The 24,757-nt window shown below is 33.4% G+C and overlaps 1 protein-coding gene across 5 annotated transcripts in view; it reads left to right on the top strand.

Annotated features, from left to right (window-relative positions):
- Positions 1-24,757, top strand: part of dock11 (dedicator of cytokinesis 11) — a 152,593-nt gene that overhangs the window by 87,654 nt on the left and 40,182 nt on the right. For all 5 annotated transcript variants that reach the window (XR_012382568.1, XR_012382567.1, XM_073907182.1 and 2 more), the window contains 9 exons: positions 1,522-1,582; positions 1,670-1,758; positions 2,741-2,855; positions 12,425-12,491; positions 15,071-15,118; positions 15,334-15,476; positions 18,375-18,490; positions 18,565-18,702; positions 20,073-20,255. Coding sequence is in view for 3 of the 5 variants with exons in the window: in XM_073907182.1 (XP_073763283.1) it covers positions 1,522-1,582; positions 1,670-1,758; positions 2,741-2,855; positions 12,425-12,491; positions 15,071-15,118; positions 15,334-15,476; positions 18,375-18,490; positions 18,565-18,702; positions 20,073-20,255 (960 nt within the window). In the remaining 2 variants the exon portion in view is untranslated. The remainder of the gene's footprint in view (positions 1-1,521; positions 1,583-1,669; positions 1,759-2,740; positions 2,856-12,424; positions 12,492-15,070; positions 15,119-15,333; positions 15,477-18,374; positions 18,491-18,564; positions 18,703-20,072; positions 20,256-24,757) is intronic.

The following is a 24,757-nucleotide window of genomic DNA, read 5'->3' as shown; positions in this document are numbered from 1 at the left end:
GTATGTGTGTGTGTGTGTGTGTCTGCGTGTCTGCACTATGTATGTGTGTGTGTGTCTGCGCTACTTGTCTATGCTGTGTGTGTGTTTGTCTGCCTGCGTGTCTATGCTATGTAGGTGCGTGTGTGTCTGTCTGCCTGCGTGTCTATGCTAAGTAGGTGCGTGTGTGTCTGCGCTACTTGTCTGTGCTATGTGTGTGTGTGTCTGCCTGCGTGTCTACGCTATGTATGTGCATGTGTGTCTGCGCTACTTCTCTGTGCTATGTGTGTGTGTGTGTGTGTGTGTGTGTGTGTGTGTGTGTGTGTGTGTGTGTCTGCATGTCTGTGCTGTGTGTATTCTTACTGTAGTATTTCTCACAAATGTTACGTGAGTTCTGCTTCCTGAGGCAGCCGAGGGCGTGTTGAGGCATATTGCTGACAGGCACATGGGATCGGTGGGCGGGGATGACTCGCCTTAAAGGCCCAGTGCAAAAAAACAGCAACAACCTTTTCCCAGCTATAATACAGACACTTCAAACAGCTATAATAAATACTCTGATGGGTGTTTTGAGCTAAAACTTTACAGACACATTCTGGGGACGCAAAAGACTTATAATAAATATGAAAAGAGGCGTAACCTATGTGCCCTTTAATAATACATTTATCATTCATTTATTCGTCCATCCATTCATCCGTCAGTCCATTCATTCATACATCCATCCATCTCTACATCTATTCATTGTACACCCATCCATCCATTCATATATCCATTCAATCATACTTGCATCCATCCATTCCTTTGTACTGTATACATCCAGTCATCCATACGTCCAACCAAACATCCATCCGTCCATCCATCCATTTTTACATCCAACCATCTGTCTGTCTCTCAATCCATCCATCGATCAGTTCATCCATCCATTCATTTGTACATTCATTATTTTGTCCATCTATCCGTACATCCATTCAATCGTACATTTAACCATCCATCTATTCGTACATCCATCAATCCGTACATCTCCTTAATATCCTTAATTAAATCTTCAATAACTATTATCATTGACTTCTGTTGTACATGCATTTATTAGGGAGTCAAGTTTCTGTGTTAGACATACTGTAAGAGGTGTGTGTAATCGACACTACTGGATACACAGTTTTTCCAAACTCACTTTTTAAAGACAAAAGATAGCAAACTAATACTAGTATACAGTATTACCAGAACAACTTAAAACTTGCCATTTTTCACAGCTCACCCCAAAGAGAAACATCAAGAAAAACTAACTTCAGCTTCAGCTACACCTACACCATTTGTTGTAACTTATCTATAAGAAGAAAGGTTTATACACTTAGAATGGCTTGAGAGTGAGTAAATTGTCTGATAGTGTGATAGTATTTTTGGGTGAACCATTCCTTTAAATCATCAATAAAGTAGAATTCTACATGACATTCTCTCAGTTTTACGTTTTGATTCTGTATGCTAGTGTAAATATTAACCTTGTAAGCTCTTTGATTGAGATTTGTCTGAGTGTTTCCTATTCTCCTTTAGTACCGTGATGATTTGTCAGTGGACAGTCGGAGAAGCAGCACCATTGTTGATAAGGAACCTTGTAAGTATCAAAGTGTTTGGCACCAAAAAGTGATATAGAGTATGCACACAGTTAGTTCATTTTTTTTGGCATTTGTGTGTTTCACAGCCGGTTCTGTCACCCAGAATGGACTCAGTAGGAGAGGAGAGTCCAGAGGCTCCATGTATGGAGATCCGGGAACTCCAGACATCAATGAGGTGAAACTAACACAACCATGATTTCTTTATAGATGGCCAGTCTTTTAAAGAGATACTTTCAAAAGAAATGTTACAGTATAACATTATTAAAGAAACAATTATTATGTTTTGGAGAAATGTTATTTCTTTTTTTAAAGTTAAAGAAGGTTATTATTTGTTTATATAACAAGGATGGATTTTTCTTGATTAAAAGCATCAGTAATCTCATTTATAATTTTGCAAAAACTTTCTGTGTTCATAAATGCTCTTCAAATTATCCTGACAAAGAAATTTTGAAAATATTATGCAGCATATCTGTTTTATAATAAGTTATTTTTGAGCACCAAGTAAATGTAGCCTTAGTGAGCATAAAAATAGCTTAACATAAACTTTTGACTTGGAGTGTATTATATATGAACATAATGATCACATTTAGGTAATAGTATCAAGTTAATATAATAGATTTTTGTTGTTTTTATCTGTTTAAAGAAAACAAGACACTGTATACTTTCAATGTAATATTGTATTTTTTTTATAATAGAAACTTTCTATAATATTTTATTATAATACTTTAACACTTTAATACTTCAAGTTTGAAAAAGTAAAACCTTAATCAAACATACTTTTGTACCAGTTTTCAAAATGTGTGGAAGTGAAAGGTTTGCAATTATTTTTTTTAAATGCTTTATTAATTATATAAGAACATTCATTAACACATTTGTCAATGCATTTAAAATTAATTTTAATGATTGAATTTTTTTCATATATTTTTGCATATTTTCATTAATAAATATTTAAATGGATTAAAAACAACTATGTGTAATATTATGTATTTTTAATTATTTTATATCTGTTATGAATTATATAATAACATTGATTAACACATTTTTTAATCTAAGGCATTAATTATTACATGGAAAAAACAATTTAATATTACCCTTTTTGAAAGTGAAGGTTTACACTGCATGTATTTTTTAATGCACTTTGCATTTTTTTTGTATAGTTGCACAGGCGTGGTTCCACTATGAGCACTGTACCTGCTGCTGGACGTTTGGGCCAATATGAAATCAGAGGGCTGCTGCTGTGTTACCTGCACATCGTAAGAACTTTGTCAGATGGTAAGCACACTTTAGATTATTATCAACATCATAAAACACCTCCAGGTATATGCTCATGTTTGCAGCTTAACCGTCAGATCAGCTTTAAAAGGATGGTTCACTCAAAAATGAACATTTACTCACTCTGTACTCACCCTCAAGTGATTCCGAAACTGTTTGACTTTTTTTCGTCTGTTGAACATGAACAGTTATTTCGAAGAAAGCTGAAAACCATCGACATCCATATTAGGAAAAACAAATACTGAGGAATTCAGTGGTTTTTAGCTTTCTTCAAAATATCTTTGTTTGTGTTCAACAGACGAAAGAAAGTCAAACAGGTTTGAGTGCTACTACGTGATGGCAGAATCTTCAGTTTTTGGTGAACTATCCCAAAACTCTCATCTGTCGTTATTGGTTATCTTAAATCAAATCACTTTTATTGTCACATCAGCAGCAGCATGTGTACTGTGATGAGTGAAAAGCTTAGGTGCTGGCTCCAGACAGTGCAAAATACAACAACATACTCCCAAAAAAAACAAAACAATATACAATTTGCGATGTTGACAGTAATACATTATATGTAAAAGACTATAAATGTATCAAGAAAAACACACTACACACTTTTAGGCACAGATAGACAAGTACACAGTCAAAAATGTGTACCCATAGTTTGACTGTTGATGGAAAATTATTGTAGGCAATATTGTTTTAGGTAAGTGAGTACGGTTTTGGTGCTTTGAAAAACTACTAGGAGCTACCAAGAATTTTCCTCAAAACCAAGTAAACAACTAATCGAGCTTAATGGTCAGATTTCTGAAATAAAAACTTTTTTCATAGGGAAATTGATTTTTGACTGCACCTAACGAACCTTTTGTAAACCCTGAGGTTGTTAAACTATTGTACATGTTATGTTGAACATGCTTTTTTAAAACTCTTAGTGATTAATAGTGGATTTTGTGCAGACAAACTACATTTCCCATCATGCTCTACAGTAAAACTACACTGATAAGAGTATCATGTGTGCCAGAATGGATCAAAACCTTTCATCAAAGATGAACTAAAATTACACTGATAAGGGTCACAAGCAGGGCTTGACATTAACACCTGCCAGCCTACCAAATGCGGGTAGGTTTAGGCTGTTGCTGATTAGACAGACACCCCCACTATCCACTTTGGCTGGTTGAAAATAATTTTTTAATTGTCAGTGCTGCCTCGTCCCTAAAAATTAGAATTTTAGTTTAAGAATGTTTGTCAATATGTGTGCAAATTTAGTGGTAAATCCTAAATGTTGAGCCCTAAAATGTCATGTGAAAAAAAAAGAGGAGGAGGCATGTGGACAAAAAACATAATTTAAATCAAGTAATTTAAGCATGCCAACGTCAAATTCATGCAAACAAATTTTCCGAACAACAAAATTATGGCTAGTGAAAATGGTAAGTGGCTAGTAACGTTGGAAAACTACTAGCCACAGTGGCTGGTGATCATAACAGTTAATGTCATTCCCTGGTAACAACTTGGAGTTTCTTTTTGGGTGTTTTTTTTTCTGAACGCTACCTTAATGTATAAGTAGCTCAAACTCACTCATTGGAGAAACCGGCGAATGTGCAACAACCTTAATCATAAGGTAAACACAAAACAAAAGTTTCCATCTGGAGCTACTTTACAGGACTCGATACTTGTAAACACTCGCTCCATTAGGCTTGCGGCTCTCAACAACGCCCACACTCGTCACAGTTACCCAAGCCAACCAATCACAGAGCTTGCCCTATGCATTGTTGCGACGTGTAGTTACATTTTTTGAGAGGTGTGCATCAACGTTGGCATCAGCCACAGCGAGGACTGCACCGGACTTACATGTGGGCTTGACTGAAGTATTAACCAGCCTTGAATCAGCCTTTAAGAGAGGGCCTGTTTAAATTAAAAAAAAACATTTCCCAGTGAAAAGTAAAAGCCACCGATTCACAAATAGCAATTATTAATTCCATATGAATAATGGTGACAAGATTAGTTTGATTGATTTGTGAGTTTAAATGGTTTAAAATGTTATTTATTATTATTTTTATATTAAAATCTATATTAAACACAAATGGATAATTACCTGGACACAGTTAGTTAGTGAACTTTTTTATTTGTGAATTTATTGCATTTAATTTTACATTAATAAGATAAAGCTTCCTTTAAATATTAAAATATATAAAATATACTTTAAATATGTTTTATATACTTTTTATATACATTTACTTATTTAAATACTTTTAACCTGCATTTTATTTTCAAAATAAAACCTAATCTACAGAGATAAAAAAATCTATAGAGAAAGAAGATGTTTTGAGTTTCAATGCTAGGGCCTCATACAGTACCTAAAATAGCTTAGGTCTCCAAAGTCTGTTACTAAGTCTGCCTTTGGTCACGTACAGACAGTTTGTCAAGCCCATTCACCTGTGTGAAGAAAACTAAGAGTTGCACAATGTTTTCCAGAAATATGGAGTGCTGATAAGAAAGTTTCAGGTGCATGCGGACAGGAGAGAATGTCACTTACAGTTGGTTTGTTAAGCCCACTCACCTCTGTGATGTACACTAAGAATTGCACAATAGTTCCAGAAGCATAGCGTGTTGATAAGAAAGTCTCTGGTTCATACAAAGTAGAGAGAGTGTGTCCTACAAGTGATTTATTAAGCTTTACTTGTTTTTTATTTTTTTATATTTATTACCCTTTACTTGTTATTTAGCTATTATCAGAATACTGTCAGCAGATCATGAATAACCACAAAACTCAAACGATTGAGGCTTTCGGCGGCTATATTACGGTTGTTTTAGTTTTAGGGCAACTGTATAGTAATAATAAGACCATAATGTGTATTTCACAAGCATGTTGCTTTAAGCCTTCTCTGTCATTAACTAGAAAACAATGTTTCCTCCTTGTTGACAGGTAGGTGTTGCGCAGTTTTACCCAGCATTAGAAATATTTCAGTAAACACTACTTATAGAGATTAGTAGGAAAAAATGAGAGACAATTGCTTTTTAAAGTGCCATGCGAAAGAGACATGAGAGATTTGGAGATGAAATCATGATTGTTGTGTTTTTCATATTAATACTGAGAAAATATCTAGGAGACAGATTTTTTAGTTTTTGTTTTAAAGTGACACACCAATGATACTTTAAAACTTTTTTTATAACAAAAGTGTTGTGTGCACCATAAAAAGCAGTAACTTTAAAAAGTGAGTAAACCGGTTTCTTTTAAAGTGATTAGTTGATTTTACTTAATATTTTTATTAATTAATTTATTTTACATTTTAATAATTCATTATATTATTTTAAAATAAATGGGATTTCTCACTTTTTAATAAAAGAACCATGGTCATAATAGAGGTCTTTAAATGAAGAATCAGAAACAAAAAAATGTTGTTTGCTGTTTGTTCAAACTACTCATTTAAAATGAGGTGAAACAAAACAAGTTTAGAGTTTTCTTGGGCACAACTCAGTTGTTTTATGTTCAATCCACTTCAATTTGTAAACAAAGGATTAAGTTAACTTAATTTGTGTTGGGACAACATGAAGAAATAGTGTGAAAGCGAGCATTTTCTTACAGTGTATAAGTGCATATTTTCAAGTTCTGAGTAATAAGATTTTTTCATTTGGATTGTGAACATTATTATAATTTTTTTATTTTACTTGAAGATAAATAAAAAAAGCTTCTCAATTCTAAAGAGATCACATATTTCAGTGTCAGTATTTAAAAAATCAAAAATGATTGTGATTTGTATTTCTCAAATGTGGAAGAACGGTATATGTCCTGTTAGTGTGAAATAACAGTACAACTCCAATTCATCATATCACTTCAAACCACCATCAGATTCCTTTATCTTAGTTTTAATAGAGTAACAGAAACATACAATAAATAAATGCATACAATGCAATCATACATCATCGCTAAATATTGTTGTTTATTTAAAAAAGCTGGCGCAACGCACCAGTGTACAACATATATTATAGGTGTCAAAAGGAATTGTTTCTTCGATGCACAGCAATGCAGACGTGGCCAATTCGGTATTGGTTCAGTAATAATCATAACCGGTTATTATGTACTGATGTCATTTACCTCATATGTGCTCTGTCGCTAGGGAGGTGAGTGCGGGTATTTACAACACTCCTGGCGCCAACTGTGCACAATTTCACTGCGTGTGTGTGATTTCTGGACAGTCTTTCACTGACAATTACAGCAGAAGCCCCTATTTCTCTGGGATTGAGGGAATGAAAGTACACCATTTCTCTCTCTCTCTCTCTCTCTCTCTCTCTCTCTCTCTCTGTCTCTCTTTCTCTCTCTCTCACTCTCACTCTCACTCACTGTGGCCCATTTCACCTGCTGGCATGACTTTTCCTCCCCTCTCTTTTCCTCTCAGCGGTATGCATTCCCGCGGCTGCACCTGTGCATTATCACGGGATCCGACCAGATTTCATGCGGCACAGGAATAAATTTCCAAATAAAGCGTGGGAGCGGCCAGTAACTCTGGTGTAATTTTAACAGGAGTGGTCGGTCAAACAATATTGCTTCCGAGCAAACGAGTGAGCCAAGCAAGTGCGCGTGGCGTGTGTGTGCATGTGTGCGTGCGGGTGCATGTGTCTATGTTTGTGTACGTGTGTGAATGAGAGACACACACATACACACTTAATTATAATTTTTGAAATACAAAAAGTTTACTCACTTTTTTAAAAGTAAAATCAACCTTTTGCTTTTAAGGCATCTGGTTTACTTAATTTTTAATAACTTTTTACAATGCATTTTTATGGATAAAAATATAGCTTGTCAGTATCAGGATTATTAGAATGAATGAAAACGAACGAAAATCCAAAAACAAAAATTTTAAATCCTTTTCGTTAACTAAAATAAAAATTAAAACAAAAGTTTTTTTTTAAAAGACCTGAACAGCGCTTCGGTCTGTGATGCCATTGGCCAGATCAAGCTGATTCTCCTCCAGCCAGTCTTCGTTGTTTGCTTCCACGACATGAAAGCCGCAGGGTGAAAAACAAAAAATACAGAGACTTAAAGATATTAATTAATTACATTTGTGCCCAATAATGGGTTTTTGTTCTGTATTAGTGATCGCGATCATGAACGAATCGTTCATTTTAATAAAATCTTCTAAGTGAACTGGTTGAACTAGTTCACCAAATCGAACTGAATTATTTGAAACGATTCCACAAACTACTTACTTTTGATCATGCCTGATATACCCCTCCCTGACTCAAAGTTATTTAGTTGTTAGATCAGTACACTGAGATGAGACTGAGATGAGATTTTGGTGAACCGATAATACTGTGCATGCATGATTCAGGGAACCAAACACAACAGCACATGGCGGCCTGCTGTGACTAAACTAAACTTGATCTGAACTTCCCGTTACTGTGTATCTAACCTCAGAAGCAGCCTTGCACACATTATACTTAAGGCTGCTATCTTGTGGGCTGTTGTATTTGAATCTGAGGATGGGTAGATGGTAGTGGTAGATGACAGTGGTCATGTGTCCTCTGAATACATGTTTCAAAAATTTTTTGGTTGAGTTTAATTGTACAATATTTATTCTGATGATTTTGAATCTTGCACCTAACAAAAAAAAGTAAAAAAAAAAATTAGAAAAAAACTACTGAACGATGAAAACACTGAAACCAATAAAAACTAAACTAAAACTAAGCAATTTCAAAACATAGAAACTAATAAAAACTAGTAAATCTCCCTCTAAAAATGAATTAAAAAAACATACTAAATTAAAAAAAACTAAATATTATAAAACTATTGAAAAATCCAAAACTATCATAACCTTGGTCAGAATTCATTCAATATGATAGATGGGACTGATTTGAAATCATTTCTCTAAGCCAGAACTGTCGCCCATATTTTAAAACACAGCATAAAGTCCTCCATATACTAATAAATGCTGATACAGACACATTTGACTTGACTCAAATTGGACGGATTGCATTTTACACAAATAAACATGGGTGTGAGGTGGCAGTTGTTGATCTTCTTCAACTGAAGCTAGTTTGAAGTTCTCTGGAAGTTCATCGGAGCTCTGTGAGTGCAGACATCATTCACACCTACTGTTTTATGACTGATATCATTTGAAAGGAGGGTTTATCTTAGTTTGCTCCTGGGTTTTTCCAGCAGCGCACAGTTCAGGTGACAGACTCGCTCATTAGCTTCTCGGCTCATTTAAGGAATGATGATTGAGGTAAAGTAGGTGTGTATGTATTGAAACACTTAATATATAGTGTTTCAGCAAGATTGACAAATTCCTGTTTAAATACACTGTAAAACCCAACAGTCAACTTTATCAAATGAAATGAGTGTAGTTTTTCTCAAAATTTACTAAAAATTAATTCTACTCATTTGAAAAGAGTTTTGAACTCAGTGTTGACTGAATATCTCATTAGTTCAACTTAAATGGAGTAAGTTTACAGTACTCATAGATTATAACTCATATAAATTTAGTTACTATGACCATTTATGTGAAGCTGCTTTGACACAATCTACATTGTAAAAGCGCTATACAAATAAAGCTGAATTGAATTGAATTTAGTTTTTAACTCTAATGGTTTGCTGAAATTGGTTTCCTCATACAGTATGAGTTGACTTAACTTATTGGGTTTTACAGTACTCAGTTAGTTTGAGTTCTCTTCATTTGTCAGGTTTTACTGTGCTCAAATTGCTTCATTTACTCAAATGGATTAAGTCCACGGTACTCATTGGGATTAGTTTTTGAACTTAAATGGTTTCCTCGAATGGTCTTAGTTACCTTAACTTTTTGGGTTTCACAGTGTAGAAATCATGGAATTGAGATTTACATGCTTAATAAATGTATGCTTTTAAAAGATTTCTCAGCTCCAAAAAAGCATGTTTAACATTGCCTAAAAATTGTGAGTGCTTATCCACCAAAAGCATGTTTTAGCTACCATATTTTTGAGTTGTTTTCAATGAGAGCACAGCGAGGGGCTGAGCATTTGTATATAATGCTGAGCATTGTGCACTCGCTGAGAGTTTACCTCTGGGTAAAAGGAAACACTCATCAATGTCACTTTTTTTTTAGCCAGCTGTCTAAGCACACTTGGATGAGGGTTTGGGGCAAATATCACTCTGAGCACTATATTTAGCACAAATTGTGGTTTAATCAGGTAATTTGTTTAGTAAATGACACTAAAACTGCAAATTTACCATTAACTTTGTTAAACCAGTCACAGTTTATCACATTTTTTGAGTGTTTTCATAGAAAAATTGTTTATTTTAGCTTTCAGGCATTTAAATACACATATTTACTAGCAAAACATATGTTTGTAAAATACAGCCTGATGTCTATGGACACAGCAATAGTCATTATTTTCAAATTTAATCTTACGAAATGCTTTATCCACATCATATAAACACTGTTTAGGTTACTACTTACTTAAACAGCCACTTTCTTTACTTTTTATGTATTTCAGCAGAGGTTGATGAATTAACATGTTGTAAATCTAGCAGTTCTCAAATAATGTGGTCATTAGTAAACTGTTTATACAACAAAATACATATCAGTATTGTACATGTAAACATAGACATCACCTATATGCAATAAAACTGCAGGTTAACTATGTCTGTATGTAATAACTTATGTTTGATTGTAACTTTAACTTAATTTGATTGTAATGCAATAACATCTTGCTGTTTCGTACTTTCGTACCCAAGTTATGGAATGGCCTACCCATCAGCATCAGGATTGCCGTTTCTCTGGGATGTTTTAAGAAACTTCTCAAGCCTCACCTTTTTACCGTTGCTTTTAACTTAGATTGATAATTTTTGTTAATTTTATCATCTAATTGTATTGAATTGTTCATATTTTTTTGTTTTATTGTGGTCTTTTTTTGCAGTTTTTATTGTTCTGCTCTGTTTGTCTTGTATGCCTGTTAGCGCTTTGGGTCTGAGAAAAGCGCACTATAAATAAAATGTATTATTTTTATTATTATTATTATTATTATTATTATTATTATTATTAATGTGCAACTTTTAGTTGCTTTGAAGCAATCATTATTGTAAATAGCGCTTTACAAATAAACTTAAATTGAATTGAATTATATGACAATCACAATATCAGGCATCACACAAAATAGTTATATTATCCGATTGTTGAGTGTGACGTCGCACAAGGCAGCTTCCGGGTCCAATCGCTATATAAAACAGTACAGGGAGATTCAACTATTGTAATGATAAACATTTACAAAGGCTGTAATTCTTTTGAAAATATCAGTATACATATCCATGTCTATTATCAGATGGACTGAAAGTAATTATTAGGTTTTTTTTCATAAATTATTAAAATATTGGTGTCTGAGAGGCAGCAAGTCCAGAGACTGTTGTGTGTACACCATGATTTTATATAATATTTACTTTAATATGTGATATGACTAAAGAATGGTCATAAATGAATATTTTCTCAAATGAGTAGAGACTTGGACCCAGAAACAGAATTTCATACGTCACAACTTAATGCGCAGACATCACTTTTTTGTCTATGTGTACATGTTCAGTACAGATATGTATTTTGTTGTATAAACAGTTTAACTAATGACCATATTATTTGAGAGCTGTTGGATTTGCAACCTTTTATTTAATCAACTTCTCCTGAAATACAATCAAAAGTGCAGTAAAGGGCTGTTTAACTACAGTAAACAATCTAGTACCCTAAACAGTGTTTATCAGACGTGAATAAAGCATACAGTCAGACTGAAATAAAAAATAATGACTATTGCTGTGTCCATAGACATCAGGGTGTAGTTTACAAACATATGATTTGCTTCTAAATGTGTATTTTGATATGCCTGACATCTAAAATAAACTTTATTTGTAATAAAACACTCGAAATTGGGATAAACAGTGACTGGTTTAACATACTTATGGGTAAATTTGCAGTTTCAGTGTCAGGGAGGTCAGCGGGAGTATTTAGAACTTGCATCTGAAAATTAATTGTTAAATGGTCCTTTGTTCAGTACAGTGAGGTCTATTTACTAAGTTATAAAGATTAAAATGTTATCAAGAAAATAGCCACTTATTAAAAAAATGTGCTGTTTTGATTTCTCCATTTAAACATTGGTTAACATGGGTGGTAAATATTAACACATACCAGTAAATTGAGTACTGCGAACCAAAATGCATGATTCATTCAAATGCTCTCCTCCTATAAATGTAACGTCTGATTGTGAAACTCCTACAAATGCACATGCAATAAGACCAGACTCTCTTCATACTCTTTTTCCAACTGTATTGTATCTTTTGAACATAGACTTCATAGGTAAATAATGGGTTTATGCTGATGCAAGATGTTAGTAAATCTGCCTTTAAATCTATTAAATTTAAATAAATTGTTATCTGAAGTACATCCTTATAACTGCTTTAAAATCATTCATGAAAAAATTAATGCAGGAACTATAAATAAGTGCTAGCTAAAGATATAATGGAGAAGTGTGTAGATCTGTTGTCTGGGTGTCAATCTTGAGAATTTCACTGTGAAGAGGTACAGTTGAGCTGTGTAGCACTAACGCTTCTGTATCTCAATGTGTTCCTGTAGACACTCTCACTGCTTATTGGTCGAAAGTCAATCCACAGGACATCATGAACTTCCTCAGTCTTCTCGAGTGAGTGACAGCAACTTTCCCATGACGTGCTCTTGTTAGACCAGTTTTGATCTTATTGTCTGTAAGCTTAATTAAATTTTTTTTATTATTTATTTATTTATTTTTTTTGTAGATTCATTAAATCAAATATAATTTTTTATGAACACTTCAAAGACACTTTTGTGAAATGGAAAGATTGGATGGATATTAAGTTCAAATGAACCCACTGGAACTATTTTTAAGAGTGTACATCTTAAATGAGAGGATTTTAATGAGATAATAATGTGATTCTTTTTTTTGTATTTTTATTTGTTTGTATATTTTTTATTAATATTATTTATTTTTATATTTTGTTTTATTTGTATTGATCTTTAAATATTTGTATGCATTTTTTATTTGTTACTACTTATTTTTATTTGTTTGTATTTATTTGTTTATATTATTATTTTTATACCTTTATTTTTTATTTGTATGTGTGTATTTAAATTGTATTTATTAATTTTATTTTCTTTGTTTAAAAGTAATGTTTTTCTTTTTTAAATCACAGCTTTTTAAATGCAGTGTAGATGTTATGCCTTTTTATTAACTGTGTTAAATCAAGCTCTAACCATGACCTTCCAGTCTCTTTGGGTTTTAATTTAAAATGATAAATTATTGTCGTGTTTGCTTCAGAGAGCTTAGTTTTACAGTTGTTTTGGCAATCAATGAACTAAACCACATGCTTAAAATAACATCACAACATTATAGTGTAATGTCTGCATAAATAACCGGTCAATATTAAGTACACAGAACGAGTTTCATAGACTTAATGGACTAATTTAATTGATTAGAACTGCTTAAAATATATGTTAAGCTGCTTTGACACAATCTTCATTGCAAAAAGCATAGGAATAAAGATAAATTAAATTGAATTGGATAATCAGAATTTAAGATTTAATATTTTAGAAATACAGAAAGATAAACAATAATTATAACAACATACTATAAACAGTTTTTTAATTTTATTAAAATTTTATTAAATGTAAAAGCTGAGTCAAACTCCTACAAATGCACATGCAATAAGACTAGACTCTCGTCATACCCTTTTATGACTAAATTGTGTTGTTTGAACATAGCCTTCATAGTTTTTACCTACTAATAATGGTAAAGTAAATCTGCCCCTAAATCTATAAAACTGAAATAAATTTTTATCTGAAGTCCATCCTTCTAACTTCTTTAAACAGTATTAATTTCGTTGATGAAAAATTTTCATCATAATTTTCGTGACTAACAAGTTTCTACTGACCAAAACAAGACGAAAGCGAGATAAAAATTAAGTGATGACGAAAACTATAATAAAATTATATATAAAAACGACAAGACGAGAATGTAATTGAGGGACTTTTTTTTTATAGAAAATATCCAATCAGAATTAATCTTAGAGTGTGATGCATGACATGACATACATACAGTATTTGCTTTAGTATTCATTTATGTAAGTTAACACGGGACTGAGTGCATATTTTATGTCTACTTATTGAACATATACAGCTATACAGCTGAGAACCTGCATGTGCTGTTACACCTACTGTTACACCAACTACAACTGTAAAGCTTGGTAGCCAATAGACTGACATTACAAAGTGGACTTTAAATATTTTAAGCCTTTTTAAAGATTTAATGGCTTGAAACCTGTACAAACTGGTCAAGAATATTAGTAGTTTACCACATTAAAAAAAGGTTTGCTAAATAGTTGCACAATCCTGCTCATTCAGTAGGCTATTGTTCTTACATGTGGATTGCTTGCTGACACAGAATTTTACATATTAATTACGATATAAATAAGTAATGTGCGTCTAATTTTTAGCCTTCAAAGAAAAAGCTATATTCCATATTCAGTGCATCCAGAAGTATTTCTAGTGCTTCACTTTTTCCACATTTTATTATGTTACAGCCTTATTTCAAAATGGATTAAATTCATTTATTTTCTCATAATCCTACACTCAATACCCCATAATGACAATGTGAAAAAAAGGAGTTTTTGAAATTGTAGCAAATTTATTACAAATAAAAAAAACTGAAAAATCACATGTACATAAGTATTCACAGCATTCATTTAATCAGTCTGTTTTATTTCATTTTAAGTTAGAATAATTTGTATAAATAAATGTATGTAAAATTTTAAACCAAATATATTTTAGTCAGCTAGAGTAGATTTAGTCGACTAAAACTAGACTAAAACTAAAATGATTCAGAAGACTAAAATATGACTAAAAATAAAATGGAATTTGAATCAAAAGACAGAACAAAACTAAATCAAAATTTGCTTTCAAAATTAATACTTTCTTAAGTCATTTTTGAAAAAAAAAAACTAATGTAGGAACTATACATTAAATCACTAGTTGAATTTTGAGCCTCATTACCAACACAATTTGGCACATGCTTTTGTAGTTTGAAACAACTGCATATTTTTTAAATTTTTGTGCTTTCAGAGAAGTGCTTGAAAATATAAACTGAATCTTTTAGCTGAACCATCATGACCTTCACACGTCTGTTTAGTCTGTTCATTTTCTCTTGGTGTTCATTTTCTCTTTATTTTTTTCTGTTTTCTGCATCTGTAGGATCTGCATAATCCAGTTCCGCTATGTGGGCAGGCGAAACATCAGCCGGTATGTTTGATAAGGACTCAACAACTGCATGTTTCCCATTAGAGAGTCAACCGCATTCAGATCACACACATTTACATGAACCACAAATGGGATGATCTGTTCCCTGTTATCCTGTTATCAAAACCAGATCTTTACATTACATTACAAACCCGCTGGTACAGTACCAAGATTAGAGCTGTTGTGGATGTCTTTGTTTGTTTATGTGTGTTGTTTAGAAGCCAGGAGCCGTGGGTGTCAAAACTCTTCTCCCCTGAGAGAAAATCTCAGACCATGCCGGTTCTGCGAGGACGAGCCAGCTTAATGCAGGCCAAGCTGCAGCAGTTCAGCACTATGGACACCTCATTGACTCTGAACATGGGTAATCTGTGTGCTCTTGAACCTTTCATATTTTAGAAGATTAAAAAGATTGGCATAGGGAGAATTATTTCTGACTATTACCAATAAAGATTTAACAGTTGTGTGCTGTTGGGGATGGTTTCATGGAGATTTGGAGTCCTAATTTGGCCACAACTTTGTCTGTGTATCAGCAAATGGAAATAATTTTGGTGCAGAATCTTATTTTGACATGTGCTTTGGAAAATACTTTGAATTTTTTCAAAAACTCAGTAATACACTCAAATTTACTCAATATAATACAGTGGTCCCTTGTTATCTGCAGGAGTTACGATCTAAAAATAGCCTGCAATAGACAAAATCCTCAAAATAGTATCTTTATTTTTTTGTACTTATTATAGATGTTCTAAGACAATAAAACTCCTCATTACACTCTTTAGACACTTTTCTTCAAAAGTTCAAGCTTTCGTTGAAAAATAAGTCCAGTATTATGGAATGAAACCAAAGATCAAAACCTATTGTCAGGCGTAAACATTCATCGCTGTCAGCAAAAGGTTCATAAAGCTTTTAGCTTTTGTGCAGATAATGTTGGCGTAATGTTCTTTTTTCTGCAGGCACTGATCTACAAAACTAAAGCACAGGCGCATATTCACATGTCATTTCAAATGAAGTTATTAAGATGGCGCTCTGTGGCACGGCAGAAATATGAACAGTGTCGTGAGTCGTAGCTGGACACCGCAAATAGCTGCTGACTTGTGGTGCCGGTGTGCGTACACTGATTTAAACCTATGTTTACAATTCTAAAATGCATTACATGTCTTGGATCAAAGCTTTCCGTGTGGGACCCCTTTTCGATGGTCTTGCTGTGGACAGTTATATCCCTTCCTGCATCCTTGTTGGAACTCACACTGCTAGCGATCTGCAGTTTATGTTAGGGTGCTTTCACACCTACACTTTTGTTTCGGAACGTATCTCGTTTGCCCAGTTAGCGCGGTTCGTATGGCATATGTGAACAGGGCAATCGCGCTCTGTTCCGCGCCAAAGTAATCGCTCCGAGATCGCTTGAATGAGGTGGTCTCGGCTCGATTGAAACGAACCCTGGAGCGGTTCGAGTGCAGTGAGAAAGCGATCCGATTCGAGCGCGGTTATTTTACAGTGTTTTAGGGATATGTAATAGGCTTACAACTAAATGAAGAGAGAATTATGAGTAGGGTGGGAAGTTTTGCGAGTCTCTGGATGCCCGCAATGATCTCCCGGTAATCTCGCGTCTCCCTCCCGGTCCTCAAATAGGCATCGTCGCGCACCTTTCCCACCCCTGCCCACCGCGTCTCTCCTCAGACACGTCGCACGCGCACCCTGTCAATCACCACCAAACCACCACCTCTCCTGTCAGCTTAGCGGGACGCTGCAAAATAAACCCTGACACTCTGACCAGTTTACTCGCACGTGACTTGTTTTAGCTCTTTTGGTCCGATTAGAAACTTTGCAGTTTGAAAGTGAACCGCTTTAAGAGCAAAGAGCAACAATGGAACAATTGTAATCTGTATTTTAGAACAACTGAATCGATTCACAGGTGTGAAAGCACCCTTAATTTGGCAAGATGAACACATTCTTGATTGATTGTACACTTTCAAATTCGATTAGTTGACTTTACTTAAAGAAATGAGTAAACTCACAGTTTTAACCAGGCCAAGCTGCAGCAGTTCAGCATTGTGGACACCTGTAATTATCTCTGAACATGGGTAATCTATTTGCTCCTAAACCCTTACAATTTTTGAACCTAAACAACTTGGCATAGGGAAAATAATGTTTGACAATTACCAATGTTTACCCTTGTGTGTTCTTGGGGATGTTTTCATCCACTCTGGGGTGATTTTTAGTCTTAATTTGGCCACAGCCTTCTCTATGTTTCTGCAAATGGAACGATTTTCGGCGACAAATCTTATTTTGACACATATTTTGTGAAAATGCTTTGAAAATGTTCAAAAACTTGACAATACACACAAAATAGCAAATTTACTACCCGTTGGTTATGTTGGTGGCTGTTTTTGCCCCATTGACTTCCATTATAATTTTGTGACGCCATGTAATCATGCATTCTTAATTGTTGGTCTTTTTTTTTTCTTTTTTTTTTGGTATTTCAGGCCTCAGAATATTTTTTAGGTATACACTTTATGACTACGTTATATATCAAAATAATCACCAAGACTCTGCTTTTAAACAAATAAAACTTTTATTCTGTCTTCATGTTTTGTTTTGCTTTATCACGGCTTGAATGTAGATAGATTTAATCAAAAACGCTATATTTTATCCAAAAATGCAGAGAACAATACATTATTTTTAACTTAATACTTTTGATGATATATGACGCACACAATTATGTGCATAATTAGAAAGATTAAGTTGTCAACTTAACAGTTTCAAGGTACAACAGGTTTGTTCGCTTTTTAAAAGTAAATTTAATGGCTTTTTAAAGTGCACATGCTTTTGCTGAACTCATCTGTTAACGTTAATTCAGATTATTAAAACCGTCGTGTTTAATGGAAAACTCTTGTGCAGAAAAACTACAGTACCCATGATGCTGTGCTAAAAATTACCCAAGATATTTTACCTCTGCCAACTATTTATGTTGAAGTTTTACTTTAAAAATGCCTTCATGGTCAATCATGCAATTTATATTTTAGATTTTTACTTGTTTACATTTTGTTTGCTATTCATACATAAAAGGTATACACTAGCAGCTCTATTGCATGATATTACATTTTTAAATTTTAGTTCATGCTAACTAAGATTTATAAATGGTATAAAGCAATGGACTCTTTTCACAAGACTGTTACGATGCATTTAACAGTCATCATAATATAAAATCTGAACGTCCTTTACTTTGCAGACAGTCAGATTAGTACACTCTGCTGTTTTTCAGCTGGAGGTCCCACAGAAGCAGAGATCAATCATCAGTCTTTGCTGGAGGGCAATACGTCGACGGAGGTCTGTCTGACAGTGCTGGACGTCCTCTCTCTTTTCACTCAGAGCTTCAAGGTAAACTATCTGCAGATCTGTCCTTCAGAGTTCAGCGTTTCAGTGCTGATGATGTGATTAATGTATTCTGACAGAATCAGCTGCTGGACAGTGATGGTCACAACGCTCTGATGACGAAGATCTTTGACACATACCTCACTTTACTGAAAGTCGGACAATCAGAAACCGCAATCAAACACATCTTTGCCTCTCTGCGAGCTTTTATCGTCAAGGTGAGATCTGTATATTTCACAAACAATTAAGGTTGACTTCACACTTGTAGATTGTTTGTCTTGGTTCTTTTAATCTGGACTAATAAAGAAAATAAAGCATTTAGTCTTTGTTTAATTAGCAGTTATACTCTCATTTTTCAAGACTGAACTTTAACATGCTATACCGAAAAAATATAGTGTTTGACATATATTTTGTGACAGAACTTATGATTAGAGATTGTTTTATTAGAATCAAATGTGATAAATGTCAAAACAAGTTTAACACAACATTTAGGAATCAATTATTTACTTAGCCTCATGAAATTCCAGTCCCAATTAGTATTAACACATTTCATTTATTTATTTTTTTTATTTTATTTTAGCTTTATTATTATTTTTAAATTAATTTGATTTACATTTATTTGTTTTATTTAATTACATTTTTGAATTAATTTAAATTAAAACTTTATTAAATTTTTTTTATTGATTTGATATACATTTATTTTAGTTTTATTTATTTTAAAATTCATTTAATGAACATTTTTATTTTTACTCTTGTTATTTAATAAAGTTTTTTATTTTTTATTTTTTATTGATTTGAATTACATTTATTTTATATTTGTTTTGTTATTTATTTTTAAAATAATTTAATAGAAAAGCTCTGTTTTTTATTTATTTGATTTATGTTTATTTTAGCTTGGTTTTATTTATTTCTAAATTTATTTAATTAACATTTTTATTTTTATTTTGTTTTTCTTTTAGTTGTATTTTATTAATTTATTATTGATTTGATTTAAAAAAAATATTTTAGTTTTATTTTATTTTAATTAAATTTTACATTTATTATGCTATTTATCTTTAAATTCGATTAATTCATATTTATTTTGTTTAATTTTTTAATCTATTTAATACATTTTTATTTGATTTGATTAATTTAATTATTTGATTCACATTTATTTTAGTTTTGTTATTTGTTTTTTAATTAATTAATAACTTTTTTATTTTATTTAAGGTTATTATCATTTAGTTTTAATTGATTTTATTTAAATTTATTTCAAATTTTATATTTAAATTTTGTCTTTTTAATTTAATTTTCATTTTATTATATTATTTATTTTTAAATTTGTTTAATTTACATTTATTTTGTAAATTTTTTTATCAATTTAATTAATTATTTTATTTGATTTTTTTTTTTTATTTACTTTTATTTTATTTTAGTTTTGTTATTTGTTTTTAAATAATCTTTAATAATTAGTTAATCATTTTTCTTTTTTGTTTTGTTTTCAGATAACCAGTGTTAATTGAGGCCAATCATAACACAGAATAAAGTGTGAGAGAATGTCAGGATGTTGTAGAATTGACCTACACTGATGTGTTTGTTTCTACTTCAGTTCCAGGTTCCCCTTTTTAAAGGCCGTGTAGTGCTATGCGGCTCGCTGTGTTATGAGGTCTTGAAGTGCTGTATGTCAAAACTAAGTGTCCTGCGAGGGGAGGCGTCTGCCCTTCTTTACCTGCTCATGAGACACAATTTTGACTACACAAAGAGGAAGAGCTTTCTGCGTGTGCATTTACAGGTATAAAATAAGACTTTCATTCAACTGTATTGCATTAGTTTGTAAAATAATCCAAGGAGACTAATGTTTCCCATCTGTGAACTTATGCTTGTTTTCTTTTATTCCTTAATTTCCATGACCCATCGTTTATTTTGTTCATCGTCTCCTTGTTTTTAAATCGTGAACTGTTGCCTAATAATTTGCGATAAAAGACCATGTGAATGTGGAGGAGGTGTATTGAGTAATAAGGGGGAGTAGTGTAAAAATACGGCGTGGCTATTTGAGAAGTTGCACGTTTCGAGCACACAAGGGGTGATTCATGAGCTTGCGGAAGATTCTTACAAGGGCGTTTACTCAATCATTACATTTACATGGGCAACAATACTTTGATTTTAATACAGTAAATTAATACAGTGACTAATATTACAGTGATTAATGCAATACTCTGATTAAGAGTCCATGTAAACAGCGATTTTTGATTACCTTAATCTGTCTAAAGTCATAATCAAACTAAACATAAATTAAGACATGTGGACAGGGCTTGACATTAGCACCCGCCAAATGCGGGTAAAATTAATCTGTTGCGGGTAAGACAGCCTGTTGAAAATAATTTTTAAGTTGCCAGAGCTGCCTCGTCCCTTAAGATTCAAATTTTTCTTTAAGACAGTTTGTAAATATGGGTTCAAATGTGCTCTTAAAACTGAGAAGCAGGATGATTGATGACTGTTCATACGAGCAAAAGAAAGCAGGTGAACACCGAATAAGAGGATGATCAAGTGCATGGTGACGTTGTGAGCGAGGCACAGCTGATGTGATGCGCATGAGTGCTTAAAGGCTCCCATTTCTTTTCACAAAACAACCGTGTCTGGAAACGCAGCTGGTGAGATGGTTTCTTTTTGAAATAGCTTGGAAAAAAGCAGCGCTCGTGCATCCACAGTGATGTTGCTTTCAAGAGATCTCCAGATTTTTGGTAAGCAGCAGCTGTTGATGTGCACGTGGTCATCCTTTCACTATTGCACACAGCATGTTTTTCACCTGCTTTCTTTTGCTTGCAGTTATTTTCGTCAATATGTTTTAATTATCATCCTTTACAATAACATTGCTTTAATAGGAGATTAGCCAGGACAAACTACTATGTATAGTTTTTTTTTAATATAATGTTTTACAGAACATTTTTGTTGAATAAAAGGTGCATGTATACAACTATATTCAGCTTGTTTTGACACATTTAAAAAAAATTGTGGCAAGAAAATAATAAGTTTGGTGTGGCCAGGGAAAAAAAGGGCAAATCCTTAGTATTGAGCCCTAAAAAGTCATGTGAAATAAAAAAAAAAGTTAAATGGACTTAACACATAATTAAAATCAAATAATTTTACCATGCCAACGTCAAATTTATGCAAATATATTTTCCCAAAAACAGAATTGTGGCTTGTGAAAATGTTGAGTGGCTAGTAACATTGAAAAAACTACCAGCCACAGTGGCTGGTGATCAAAAAAGTTAAGGCCAAGCCCTGAATATGGAGTATTCCTTTTTTAGTCGCATTATTAAAGTGCAGTATAGATACGTACACACATTAAACTATTATCGTTTTGCAGTACTTTCCGCTACATTTTGCAACAGGACGTACAGAGGCCAGTTGTCAGGTGTTTGACGACAAACAAATGTCAATGGCTTCAAGCAAGAGAGCACATTTTTGATGCGAGTGTGTAACAATGACTATTCTCTTATCTAGTACCTCCGAGTTTGTCACGGGGGGCATGGATAAAAAGCTAGTAAATAACACCCAGTAGTGTCTGACTGCTGAGGTGGCCTGTTTCTTGAGAATTTGTATCCGCCATCGTCTGTTTGCATGCATAACATGAACACAAACACACGAACACAAACTATTAAAAGTTCTGCTTGAATAAGGGCATTAACACGATCAGTATGTTTATATGGACACCAATACCTCAATTTTAACGTGATTAAGAGTCTACAATGTAAACAGATTTTTGATGACCATATTCTGACATAATAAAGTCATAATCGAACTAAACAGATTTTGGATTGAGACACGTGGAGTATTTCCTTTTTTAGTGGCATTATTGAAGTGCAGTGCAGACATGTAAAGACCGCAACTCACCCTGTCATGTAATTGCTGCAATGAAATTACGTTTACATGGACACCAATACTACGATTTTTATTACGATTAAGACAATACTCTGATTAAGAGTGTACGATGTAAACAGTGATTTTTAATTAATTTCATACGATTCAGGTCATAATCAAACTAAACAGAAATGGAATTAAAAGACGTGGAGTAAGTCACATTGAAGTGAATTATTGTTTGTGCTGATTAGGAATCTGAAATATTCTTCATCTGACGTGTCATGAGCCTAAATCCAAGCATCTGTGTACATGTGTGTTTGTATGCGCATGTGCGTCTGTGTTTGTATGTGTGCATCTATGTGTGTGTGTGTGTGTGTGTGTGTGTGTGTGTGTGTGTGTGTGTGTGTGTGTGTGTCTTGTTTTCTTTTATGTGCTCTTGTCAAGTGCATAAAAGGCTTTCTGAAAGTGCGTAAACACGCGATACAGTCTTCATGCTGGAATAAAAGCTGATGGTGCCAGTGGGACTGGTCCAGCCACATTCACTTGTTGTTTGAACTTAAACTGAATGCCACTCTCTCACTTGGCATCTGCACCTGTACTACTCAATACACGGCATCCTCATACACGTCATTTCACAGTTGTTTACACTTATTTACAAACTTGCTTTATTATGTGACACTTTCACTCTGTGAGTATGAAAAGAGTGAAACTTTAGGCGCTTTCCTTAGCTGCAGTTATTTAGCAATTGAGGCCTCGAGGGGGTTTATGAACTCACATTTCATGCTGAATTGACTAACTTAAAACAACAAACTTTCCATGAATACATCATATTCATCACATCTGAAACATACAGCGGGGAAAATAAGTATTGAACACGTCCCCATTTCAGCTGCTGTTGACCTGCAATTTTCACCAGATGTTGGTAACAATCCATAAATTCAAAGAAAACAAATCTGATTAGTTTACAAATAAAATTATGCGTAATAAAAGGAAATGACACCGGGAAAAAGTATTGAACACATGAAGAAAGGGAAGCATAGAAAAGCAATGAAAGCCCAGACAGCAGCTGAAATGTCTCAGTAGTTTTTCAGCAGCACTCTGCCCTTCCTTATTGTAAATGAATATTAGCTGCTTTAGTCCGAAGCAGATTTTAGCAAGACAATGATCCAAAACAAAGCCAAGAAAACTCTTAAACTGTTTTAGAGAAAGAAAATCAAGCTGTAGAATGGCCCAGCCAATAACCTGAATTGAATCCAATAGAGAATACACAATAATGATCAGATTTGATAGATGAGACCCACAGAACCATCAAGAGTTTTACACTCTGTTGATGTCTGTAAAAAAAACTCACCCCTGAGCAATGCATGTCTTGCATGACTTCATTCTCCATATGAGAGGCGTCTTTAAGCTGCCATCACCAAAAAAAGACTTTATATGAAGTATTAAATAGGTCTCAATAGTTCAGTACTTTCCCCTGTTTCTTTTTGTTTTATTTTTATGTTTGTATTGTTTGGACTTTTACCAAAATCTGGTTTAATTCCATGTTAACAGCTCCTCTAGAAATATTATTCCTAGGAAAAATCATGACGTGCTCAATACTTATTTTCCCCACTGTATATAATGGCAACATTTCTGAAATCAAATGACTGACCCCTTAGTTTTATAGCTAGCATTTTATATAACCTAAATACACACAATTGACCCTTGGCAAAACTGGCCACCCTCTTTATGTCTGACATGTTTAGATCAGAGCAAGATTGTTAATAATTTTAGGAAAATTAACTAAAAGGTCACAAATGCATTCTTGTGACATTCAGGATTTAGAAGTGATTGATATGAAGCAAACAAAAGGCATAGCTTACAGTTCAAAGAATTAAACTAATGAATGATTCTCTGAATGAATGATGATTTTCCAGATCATGATTTTGATTGACACATTTAATGCTTTCTGGATTGAAAGCAATGTGTAGATGTGGTTTAGTGCAGCTGACAAACGTGTTTAGATTCATTTCCTGATAATATAAAAAAACTGCATTAAATTTGGTTGTTCAGACAAGAGTGAAAGCTTAAAAGGTTTAACAATTAAGCTTTCACTTTTCATGCTTTCATCAATTTAAAGGGATAGTTGCCACAAAATAAAATAAAAAAATCTTTTTGTCATTTTTTAGTCATCCTCTGCTTGTTTCCAACCTTTAAGACTGTCTTCTGCTGAACACAAAAGAAGATGTTTTGAAGAAGTTTTGGTATTCCACTACCGTGGAAGTCAGCGGTTACAGGTTTTTAGCTTTCTTCAAAACATCTTATTTTGTGTTTAACAAGAAAAAGCAGCCTATAAAGGTTTGGAACCACTTCAGGATCAGTAAATAGAAAGTAAAATTTCATTTTTGGGTGAACTATCCCTTTCAAAAAGAGAAAAACAGCTTTGTCTTTTTT

This window comes from Danio rerio, chromosome 7, assembly GCF_049306965.1.
Source record: "Danio rerio strain Tuebingen ecotype United States chromosome 7, GRCz12tu, whole genome shotgun sequence".
Taxonomy (NCBI): domain Eukaryota; kingdom Metazoa; phylum Chordata; class Actinopteri; order Cypriniformes; family Danionidae; genus Danio; species Danio rerio.
Note: the sequence above shows the minus strand (reverse complement) of the source record. Positions and strands in the feature narration are given on the sequence as shown.